The sequence below is a fragment of the Aureococcus anophagefferens genome (assembly GCF_000186865.1).
Source record: "Aureococcus anophagefferens unplaced genomic scaffold AURANscaffold_29, whole genome shotgun sequence".
Taxonomy (NCBI): Eukaryota; class Pelagophyceae; order Pelagomonadales; family Pelagomonadaceae; genus Aureococcus; species Aureococcus anophagefferens.
Window position 1 is genome coordinate 242,910 of NW_008705588.1, and position 10,416 is coordinate 253,325.

A 10,416-nucleotide genomic window follows, 5' to 3' on the forward strand; every position below is an offset into this window, starting at 1 on the left:
GCTTCGGCGCCGCCGCGCCGCCCGCCGCCCCGGCCTTTGGCATGGGGGGCGCGCCCATGGGCGGCGCGCCCGCGTTCGGCGCGCCCGCGCCGCAGGCCGCGGGCGCGCCGTTCGCCTTCGGCGCGGCCGCGCCCGAACCCGCCGCCGGCGGCTTCAGCATCGGCGCCGGCGGCGCCCCCAAGAAAAGCAAGGCCGGCCGCCGAATCATCAAGGCCAAACGCCCGCCTCGGGCCTAGGATTCGCGCCCGTCGACCAAACGACGATCCCCGTCCTCCCTTCTCCCCCTTATAGAAATACTCCAGGTCTCTATGTTTTTTTTGGGGGGGGTGGGCGTGTCTTCGGGCGGCGCGCTACGCACGCACTTACACACGCCGCAGTGCAGTTCCAACTTGGCTGCTCGGCCGCGGCGGCGGCCGCGGGCGCGCGGCGAGATCGTCGGTGACCGCGCTGCGAGGTGTGGTGGACTAGCAGTGCTCCAAGCGTGGCGGATGATGGCGGGGCGACATCGCTCTGCGCACGTAGGACCGCATGTCATCGTGGTCGCGATCGCTGCCTTCGAGTACTTGCGGCGACCCCCGGCGAGAGGTACCCCCGGCGCCCCAGCCGCGGCATCCGCGATACTCGCTGTCTTGGCTCAGCTCGCTCTACGAGGTGAGCGCGCTCGCCTCTCTCCCCCTCGCGCGGCGCGGGACGATGATGGTGTGCGGCGCCGGTGACGTGACACGACGCCGACGGCGGCTGCGTGAGCGTGTGCCGAAAATCGGGACGTGGCCGCGCGGAGATCGCTCTCCGCTCGGTCTCGCCCGACGACGGCCTGCGCGGTCGGCAGCTCGCGGACGGGACCGCCGCGCGGCGCTCTACGGCCCTGACTCGTGGCCGCGGACGTCGTGCGGTGGGCCGCTGCGCCGTCGCTGCGGGCCGGCGGGCTCCGCGCCGAGCGCAGCGCCGGGCTCGGCCTCGGCCCGGCCGTCGCCGTCGCTCTGTCACTGTCGCCGTCGCCCCCGCCGTCGCGCCGCCGCCCCCTCCCCGCCGCCGTCGCCGCCGCCGCCCCCGCCGCACCCCCATTTCCACTCACCCCCCTCGGACGCGCGACGTCGACGCCCTCGCTCCTTAGGTTCACCATGGCGGTCGGCAAGAACAAGCGCTTGACCAAGTCCAAGAAGGGCGGCAAGAAGAAGGCGACGGACCCCTTCCTCAAGAAGGAATGGTACGAGATCAAGGCGCCGTCCATGTTCTCGCAGCGCAACGCGGGCAAGACGCTCGTGACGCGGACGCAGGGCACGAAGATCGCGTCCGACGCGCTCAAGGGCCGGGTCTTCGACCTGTCCCTCGCGGACCTTAACAACGACGAGGACCAGACGTACCGCAAGATCAAGCTCGTGTGCGAGGACATCCAGGGCTACAACTGCCTGACGAACTTCCACGGCATGGACATGACGCGCGACAAGCTCGCGTCGCTCATCAAGAAGTGGCAGACCCTCATCGAGGGCAACGTCGACGTGAAGACGACCGACGGCTACACGCTCCGCATGTTCTGCATCGCGTTCACGACGAAGATGCCCAACCAGATCGCGAAGATGTGCTACGCGAACAGCGCGCAGGTCCGCCTGATCCGCAAGAAGATGGTCGAGATCATGCGCGACGAGGCGACCAAGTGCGACCTCAAGGAGCTCGTCCTCAAGCTCATCCCCGAGTACATGGGCACGGAGATCGAGAAGGCGTGCGCGGGCATCTTCCCGCTCCAGAACGTCTTCGTCCGCAAGGTCAAGGTCCTCAAGAAGCCCAAGTTCGACCTCACGAAGCTCATGGAGCTCCACGGCGACGCGGGCAACGAGGACTCCGGCGCCGCCGTCCCGCGGGAAGGCGAGGGCGAGGAGGTCGCCGCGGCCGAGAAGGACATCGAGAAGGCCGCGTCGGGCGGCCGGCTCTAGGAAGCGAGGCAAGCGCGCTTCGCTCCGATCAACGTAGTAACAGTCGACAAAAAAAAAAAAAAAACACCCGGCAACCTCGCTCTCCCACTCCCCGACGGTGGCCCGCGGGGCCACAGACGCGCGCACGCAAGGGTCACGCGTACTAGTGCGTCGTCCTGAGGAGGCGTCCGAGGCGCCGGCCAATCAGCGACGCCGCTGCAGTGTCAAAAAAACATCGAAAAAACCTCGAGTGGCCAAGCGCCGCCGCCACGCTGCCACAGCCTGCGGCACCCGGGCGCCGTCCGCCATGGCCGTCGCGGAGGCCTACGAGCGCGTGGCCAAGTTCGTCGACGACCTGCTCACCTTCGACGTGGACCCGGAGAAATGGCGCGTGCTCGAGGTGAGCATCGGCGGCGAGCTCGGCGCGGGCGACTACAGCGACAACTCGATCACGACGCACAAGTACAACGCGCTGACGTTCCTCCCGCGGTCGCTCTTCGAGCAGTTCCGGCGGACCGCGAACCAGTATTTCCTGCTCATCAGCCTCCTGATGATCATCGGGACGTACACCGACCTCTTCTACTCGCCGCTGACGGCGTGGAGCACGATCGGCCCGCTGTCCCTGATCCTGGCGATCACGATGACCAAGGAGGGCATCGAGGACCTGAAGCGGCACAAGAGCGACGAGCACGTGAACAACTCGGAGGCGCGGATCCTGTCGAACTCGCCCGAGACGCCGCCGGGGACCGTCGAGACCGTCGCGTGGAAGGCCATCGCGCCGGGCCAGATCGTCCTCGTCAAGGACCGCGAGGAGATCCCCGCGGACCTGGTGCTGCTCTGGAGCAGCGAGGGCGCGCAGTGCTACGTGGAGACGTCGAACATCGACGGCGAGACGAACCTGAAGATCAAGCGGCCCGCGACGGACTCGGCGAACGCGCCGCTGTTCCCGCACCCGGACAAGTCCAAGGGCGTCGGCATGACGCTCGAGTTCGAGGCGCCCTGCGGCAAGGTCCACAGCTTCGAGGGCACGCTGAAGCACGCCGGCGGCGAGATCGCGCTCGACGCGTCGCAGTTCCTCCTCCGCGGGAGCACGCTCCGGAACACGAAGCTCGCCATCGGCGTCGTCGCCTACACGGGCAAGGACACGCGCCTCGTGCGCAACTCGCGGGACGTGCCGTCGAAGCTGTCGGAGCTCGAGCGCGTCGTGAACAACATGGTGCTCTTCATCCTCGGCGCGATGGTCTGCATCACGACGATCTCCGTCATCGCCTACTGCCTCTGGAACGAGAGCAACAAGAAGGACCTCTGGTACATGTGCTACCGCTACAAGCAGGACGGCGTGCCCGCGCTCTTCGACGAGAACTGCAGCAACAGCGACGACTACAGCAACGGGTCCATGTGGTTCACGTTCTTCATCCTCTACAACAACTTCATCCCCATCTCCCTCTACGTGACCATCGAGATGATCAACTACTGCCAGGCGGCGTACGTCGACGGCGACCTCGAGATGTACGACGAGGCGTCGGACACGCCCGCGCTCGCGCGGACGTCGAACATGAACGCGGACCTCGGCATGATCGCGCACGTCTTCAGCGACAAGACGGGCACGCTCACGCAGAACATCATGAAGTTCAAGCGCTGCGCCGTCGGCGGCGGCGTCTACGGCGGCGAGACCGTCGACCCGCCGCGGCGCATCGAGGCGCTCAAGCAGCTCGTCATCACGGGCGACGGCGTCGAGCGCGACTTCGCGGCCATCATGGCCGTCTGCCACACCGTCGTCCCCGAGGTCCGCGAGGACGGGACCACGGGCTACCAGGCGGAGTCGCCCGACGAGGAGGCGCTCGTCGAGGGCGCCTGCGACCTCGGCCTCGCGTTCGCGTCGCGCACCGTCGACGTCGTCGACGTGACGCTCGCGTCGCCGAGCGGGACCAAGGGCACGTCCCTGTCCTACACGGTCCTCGCGACGATCCCCTTCGACAGCACGCGCAAGCGCATGTCGGCGATCGTGCGGCTCCCGAACGGCAAGGTCCGCGTCATGACCAAGGGCGCCGACAACATCGTCTTCGGCCTCGCGGACGCCGCGGCGGGCTACGCCAGGGTCCCCGGGGGGCGCGAGGCCCTCGACGCGGACCTCGAGAAGTTCGCGCGCGACGGCCTGCGGACGCTCGTCCTCGCGCAGCGGGACGTGAGCGACCGCGAGTACAAGGCCTGGGCCGAGGCGTGGCACGCGGCGGAGACGGCCCTGGGCAGCGCGCGCAAGGAGAAGCTCGTCGCCGCGGCGGCGCTCATCGAGAAGGACCTGGCGATCGTCGGCGCGACGGCCATCGAGGACAAGCTCCAGGACGGCGTGCCGTCGACGATCGCCGAGCTCGCCAAGGCGGAGATCAAGCTCTGGGTCCTGACGGGGGACAAGATGGAGACGGCCATCAACATCGGCTACAGCGCGCGCCTCCTCACGCCCGACATGTACCTCGTCAAGCTCCCCGTCGAGGGCGCGGACGCGGGCCCGCTCGGCGACTACGGCGTCGCCGCGCAGCTCGAGGCCCTCGAGGCCGTCGTCGCGTCCGCGGCCCTCGCCTCGAGCGGCGGCGCGCCCGTCGCGTCGCCCGCGTCGGCGCCCGTGGACACGCGCAAGGTCCCGCTCATGGACGTCGCGGGCGGCGACGCGACCGCGACCGAGGCGCCGTTCCAGAGCGACCACCTCGCCCTCATCATCGAGGGCGCGACGGCCCTCGAGGCCATCCTCGGCGACGACGACCTCGAGAACCGCTTCCTGCGCCTCGCGAGCTGCTGCCGCGCCGTCGTCGCGTGCCGCGTGTCGCCCGCGCAGAAGCGGATCCTCGTCGGCCTCGTGCGCCGCAAGACGAACCCGGCGCCCATCACGCTCGCCATCGGCGACGGCGCCAACGACGTCGGCATGATCCAGGAGGCGAACATCGGCGTCGGCATCAGCGGCAAGGAGGGCCGCCAGGCCGTGAACAACGCGGATTTCGCGATCGCGCAGTTCCGGTTCCTGAAGCCGCTCCTCTTCCACCACGGCCGCAAGAACTACCGCCGCATGTCCAAGGTCATCATCTACAGCTTCTTCAAGAACATCGTCCTCACCTTCGTCCTCTTCTACTTCCAGGCCGACTGCGCGTGGAGCGGCACGTCGTTCTACGAGAGCTGGGTCTACAGCGGCTTCAACTTCTTCCTCGGCCTCATCCCCCTCGCCATGGGCTTCTTCGACCACGACGTCGCCGACGCGACCGTGGACAAGTACCCGCGGCTCTACGCCGCGGGCCTCCACCGCATGGACCTCAACGTGACGAACATGGCCTACGGCACGCTCGAGGCCATCGCCGCGTCGCTCGCCATCTACTACCTCACGCGCGAGGTCTACTGGCGGCCCATGTCCATCTGGCAGGACCACGGCAAGGCCATGGACGTCTGGGTCCTCGGCACCGCCGTCTTCGTCGGCATGGTCATGGCCATGATGGCCCGCGCGTGCCTCCTCGTCGACAGCTGGAACGAGGTCCAGCTCGTCTTCGTCGTCCTCCAGCACCTCATGCTCTTCACCTTCATCATCTTCATGGCCCAGGCCTACGTCGCCTGGTACGGCTTCCTCGACTACGACTACTACGGCGTCGCCTACCACGCGTACGCGCTCCCCGTGTTCTGGCTCGTGAGCTGCGTCCTCGTGCCCGCCGTTGTCTCCGCGCTCCAGATCCTCGTCCTCGGCGTCCACCTCGACTTCTTCCCCTCCATCAACGACATCGGCAAGGAGCTCGACCACGGCCACGTCGACGGCGAGCACCTCCACCACCACCCCCAGCACGCGTTCATCCGGCTCCGCGCGCCGGCCTCCGTCCACGCGCTCGTCGCGTCCCTCTTCGGCACCACCGACTCGGCCCGGTCGACCTTCGTCACCCGCGAGTCCCTCCGCGACGTCCACGCCACCATCGGCAAGGAGCAGTCCAAGAAGCTCGGCATCCACGAGGACGTCGCGTCCTCCTACGCGTACGACGTCGCCTCGGAGACCATGGGCGCGGGCGCGGGCTCGCACGACGAGGAGAAGATGTCCCCGGAGAACGCCGACGCGGTGTGATGGCTCGCCGCATTTTGTAAATTACTACGATCGCCGCGGCCGCCTCGTGTGTGTGCACGCGCTGCCCAGGATCGAGCTCGCGGCAATCCCGACTTAGGACGCCCGCGCGAGGCTCGTCCCCCGACGCGCGTCCTAGACGACCACGTTCTCGACCTCGGCGGTCTTGTCGATGCGCTTGAAGATGCCGGAGATGACCTTGCCCGGGCCGAGCTCGTAGCCCTTCTCGAAGCCGTTGCCGAGGACCTGGGCGACGCTGTCCTCCCAGAGCACCGGCGACGTGACCTGCTTGGCGAGGAGGTCCTTGATGACGTCGGGGTCGCTGTGGGGCTTGGCGTCGACGTTGCTCACGACGGGGATGCGCGGCGAGGCGACGTCCGTCTCCTTGAGGGCGGCGGCGAGCGCGTCGACGGCCGGGGCCATGAAGTCCGTGTGGAACGCGCCCGCGACGGCGAGGCGGACCGTCATGCGCGCCTTGAAGTCGGGCTTGGCGATCTCCTCGACGGCGTCGCAGGCGGCGACGTCGCCGCTGACGGCGTAGTTGCCCTTGCAGAGGAAGTTGGCCGTCGTGACGCTGCCGCCGGACTTGGTCGACGCCGCCTCGCACAGCTCCGCGACCTTGTCCTTGTCGAGGCCGATGACGCTGACCATCGAGCTCGGCGTCGCGTCCGCGGCGGCCTGCATGGCCTCGCCGCGGAGCTTGGTGAGCTTGACGCCGTCCTCGAAGGAGATGGCGCCCGCGAAGCACAGCGCGCTGTACTCGCCGAGCGACAGGCCCATCGCGCACGTCGCGCTGTCGACCGTCTCCGGCGACTCGGACCGCAGCTTCTCGACCGCGGCCATGGACGACACGAAGATCGCCGGCTGGGACACGGCGGTGGAGTCGAGCTCCTCCTTGGGCCTGCGACGCGCGCGCGTCCGTCTCGCGGCGCGCGCGCTCTCTCGAACGCGTTCGACGCGCCGGCGCCTCACCCTTCGGCGCACTTGGCGAGCAGGTCGTAGCCGAGGATGTCCGACGCCTTGGCGAAGAGCGCGGCGGCCTCGGGCACGGCCGCCGCCGTCTCCGCCGCCATGCCGACGCTCTGAGCACCCTGCCCCGGGAAGAGGAAGGTCGTCTTGGCGGAGTAGTCCGAGAAGCCGTCGTCGCCCGCGCGCACCGCGAGGTTGCGCGCGGAGCGCACCGACGTGCGGACGAGGCCGCGCGCGCACGTGAGCATGCTCAGCGAGAGGACGAGTTTGCTCAAGCACATTGTGACGACGCCGTGTCACTAGTACTACGAAGTTCAAGGTCGCGCAATCCTGGTTCTTGAGGTCGCGGCGCGCGCCGGCGACGGCCTCGGACGCTATGCTCGCACGCTGAAGAGCCGCGAGACGCCTCCTTCGTCGTCGTTTTCCATAGCCACGTGCGCGAGGCTCGTCGAATCGCGTGCTTCGAGCCCGGCCGCGCCGCCGCGGCCGCGTCGAGTCCGGCGCCGGCGCCGCGGCCGCGCCACCACACCGCGCTCGCTCGCGCGCAGAGTCCAGAGGGTATCATTAACTACGGGGGGTAGGGAGGCCGCCGCGTCGTGCGCGCGACGGCGGCGCGAGGCGCGCTGCTTAGGCGGCCATGGCCTCGTCGCCGTGGACGAACTTGACGCCCTTCTCGGCCTGGGCGATGAGGTCCGGGACGGCCTTGTCGAGGACGTCCTGCTCGAAGGGCGAGAGCGTGCCGTAGCCGTGGATGGTCTCGACGCCGTTCTTGCCGAGGGTCACGGGCGAGGAGAAGTAGGGCGCGTCGGTGACGTCGGACTCGACGAACGCGCACTCCGTGATGCCCGTCGCGCCGTTGAGCGCCTCGAGGACCTTGAAGGTGAAGTGGGCGCCGGCGTAGGCCATGGAGAGCGTCGCGGAGCCCGCGCCGTCCTTGGCCTGGACGACCTCGTCGCCGCCGAACATGATGCGGTGCGTGAGCTTGTCGATGTCGTCCTGGGAGAAGGACGCGCCCTCGATCTGGGAGAGGAGCGGGAGGATGGTCGTGCCGGCGTGGCCGCCGATGACGTCGACGTCCGTGTTGAGCACGTCGCCGCCCTGGTTCTCGGCGACGAACGTCTTCGCGCGGACGACGTCGAGCGTCGTGACGCCGAAGAGCTTGTTCTTGTCGTAGACGCCGTGCTTCTTGAGCGTCTCGGCGAAGATGGGCACCGTCGAGTTGACGGGGTTGGCGATGATGAGGAAGCACGCGTTGGGGCACGTCGTCGCGCACGCCTCGGCGAGCGACTGCACGATGCTCGCGTTCGTGTTGAAGAGGTCGTCGCGCGTCATGCCCGGCTTCCGCGGCACGCCCGCGGGGATGACGACGACGTCCATGCCCTCGAGGGCCTCGGCGGCGTTGCCCATGCCCACCGTCGAGCGCACCGTCGCCGGCGTCGAGCAGTGGCTGAGGTCCGCCGCGACGCCCGGCGTGTTCACGACGTCGTACAGCGACAGCTCGTTCACGAGCGGCGACTGCTTGATCAGCAGCGACATGGGTTGCCTAAGAAGCGAGGCGTGTGAGGATCCGCAGCGCGGCGCGCGCGCGCAGCTCTCGGCGATTCCCGGCGACGAAATATCCAGCGGCGCCGGCGACGCGCCCGATGCCGCCCGCGGCGCCGAGCACGGCCACGTTGGACGCGTAGCGCGCGTGCGTGCCGACGGTGCGCTGCGCGAGGCGTGAGAACATCATTTTGCACGAGTCGGGCTGTCGCAAGCTGCCTCTGTTGGCTGCGGAATTCGCGAGCCCGCGTGCTCGTGGTGCTTCGCCTGTTTTGGAGTTTTTTTCGCCCGCGTACGCCTCTCGGCGTGCCTGCCGCGCACCTGAGCAGTGCGGCAGGCGTCCGCGCCCGTCCCGGGGTGTCTGGAGAGGGCAAAAAACCAAAAAAAAGTATCGATCCTTTCTCGATTTGTGCGTGTCATCCTTGCGCAGGGGCCATGCTAATCTTCTCTGTATCGTTCCAATTTTAATAAGCGTCATACCCTTGCGGGTAGACAAAACCATACTGGCGCGTTGAGTCTGTATATAAAGTATCACAAGGATCGGGTTGGAGCAGCCCGTGGGCTGCCTTATTTGTTCGGGAGAGCATGATGGTGCGTGCGGCGCGGCGCAGGTGGAAGAGCGTGATGTTGGGAGATCGACGATCGAGCGGCGCGTCTCGCATGCGTCGAGGCTGCCCTTCGCGGCGCGGCGCCTACGACGACGGCCAACATGGGCCCCGGCTTCGACGCGCTCGGCATGGGCATCGACATTTGGAACGAGATCAGCGTCGAGCGCGCCGGGAGCTTCAGCATCGAGACGGAGGGCGAGGGCGTCGGCGCCATCCCCGAGGAGGTGGGCCCCAACGGCGAGAGCAAGCACACGGTCATGGTCGCGCTGAAGCGCGCGTTCGAGTACGCCGGCGAGACGCTCCCGCCCGTGCGCGTCTGCTGCCGGAACCGCGTGCCCGTGTGCAGCGGCTTCGGGTCGTCGTCGGCGGCCATCGTCGGCGGCCTCGTCGCGGGCCTCGCCCTCGCCGGCGCGCCGCCGCGTCCCCGAGCGCGCGCGCGCGCGCGCGACTCGCGCCGACGCGCCGCGCTCGCGCAGGTACGGAGGTGCGCGCGGGCTACGACCCGAACCAGTCGCAGCTGCCGGAGGAGCTGCTGCAGCTGGCCACGGAGATGGAGGGCCACCCGGACAACGTGGAAGCCCAGTGTCACTCCGTAGGCGCCTACGAGGCTACGTAGCCTCGGCTCGAGCCTCTGGCGCCTACGTAGGCACCGCTTTTGACGGGCTACGTAGGCGCCTACGCGCCTACGTAGCCTCGTCCGGAGCCTACGAACCTATGACCTACGCGCCCACGCAGGTGTCGCCGGCGATCTACGGCGGCATCCAGCTCTCGGTGCAGCTCTGCGCGATCGCGACGGCGGAGCCGCGCGAGAACCCGCAGCTGGCGCTGTCGCGGCGCGTGCCGACGCCCGAGGGCATGCGCCTCGTGGCGTACGTGCCGAGCGAGAAGACGCGCTTCTCGTTCGCGAGCAAGGACAAGACGACGGAGATGCGCGCGCTGCTGCCGGCGACGATCCCGCGCGCCGACGCGGTCTTCAACATCCAGCGCACGGCGCGGCTCAGCGTCGAGTGAAAAACGGGTGGGGTGAGAGGTGAAGCGAAATACGGGTGGGGTGAGAGGTGAAGCGAAAACGGGTGAGAGGTGAAGCGAAAACGGGTGGGGTGAGAGGTGAAGCGACGGGGTGATGTTCGACCCCGGGCCGCGGACGGCCGCCGACGAGAGCGCTTTTTCGAGCCATGCGAGCACACCCGCGCGCGCCGTGCCGCGCGCCGATCTCGCAGACTCCATCCGACCCCGTCGCCGTCCGTAGGCGCTGCTCATCGACGCCCTCCACCACGGGGACCTCTGCATGCTCAAATACCCC

General features: G+C 68.5%; 5 protein-coding genes across 5 annotated transcripts in view; 3 read left to right on the forward strand and 2 right to left on the reverse strand.

The window, feature by feature from the left end:
* Positions 1-1,112: 1,112 nt before the first annotated feature.
* Positions 1,113-1,977, forward strand: AURANDRAFT_38843 (hypothetical protein; the record flags this gene model as incomplete). The annotated part of the gene is made up of 1 exon (XM_009042255.1): positions 1,113-1,977. One exon carries the CDS (start codon positions 1,122-1,124, stop codon positions 1,929-1,931), a length of 810 nt encoding a protein of 269 aa, XP_009040503.1.
* A 240-nt stretch (positions 1,978-2,217) lies between these two features.
* Positions 2,218-6,031, forward strand: AURANDRAFT_55026 (hypothetical protein; the record flags this gene model as incomplete). The annotated part of the gene is made up of 2 exons (XM_009042256.1): positions 2,218-4,464; positions 4,603-6,031. The coding sequence occupies 2 exons, from the start codon at positions 2,218-2,220 to the stop codon at positions 5,995-5,997; spliced, it is 3,642 nt and encodes a 1,213-aa protein (XP_009040504.1).
* A 98-nt stretch (positions 6,032-6,129) lies between these two features.
* KAS3 (hypothetical protein) lies at positions 6,130-7,211 on the reverse strand (the record flags this gene model as incomplete). Its single annotated transcript, XM_009042296.1, has 2 exons — positions 6,130-6,895; positions 6,967-7,211. The coding sequence occupies 2 exons, from the start codon at positions 7,209-7,211 to the stop codon at positions 6,130-6,132; spliced, it is 1,011 nt and encodes a 336-aa protein (XP_009040544.1).
* A 303-nt stretch (positions 7,212-7,514) lies between these two features.
* AURANDRAFT_60302 (hypothetical protein) lies at positions 7,515-8,728 on the reverse strand (the record flags this gene model as incomplete). Its single annotated transcript, XM_009042295.1, has 2 exons — positions 7,515-8,506; positions 8,604-8,728. The coding sequence occupies 2 exons, from the start codon at positions 8,693-8,695 to the stop codon at positions 7,591-7,593; spliced, it is 1,008 nt and encodes a 335-aa protein (XP_009040543.1).
* A 486-nt stretch (positions 8,729-9,214) lies between these two features.
* The window catches only part of AURANDRAFT_66941 (hypothetical protein), a gene marked incomplete at both ends in the record, with an annotated part of 2,520 nt that continues 1,318 nt past the window's right edge, over positions 9,215-10,416 (forward strand). Inside the window, 3 exons of the mRNA XM_009042257.1 lie at positions 9,215-9,396; positions 9,590-9,695; positions 9,785-10,136. Coding sequence (XP_009040505.1) covers positions 9,215-9,396; positions 9,590-9,695; positions 9,785-10,136 — 640 coding nt within the window. The remainder of the gene's footprint in view (positions 9,397-9,589; positions 9,696-9,784; positions 10,137-10,416) is intronic.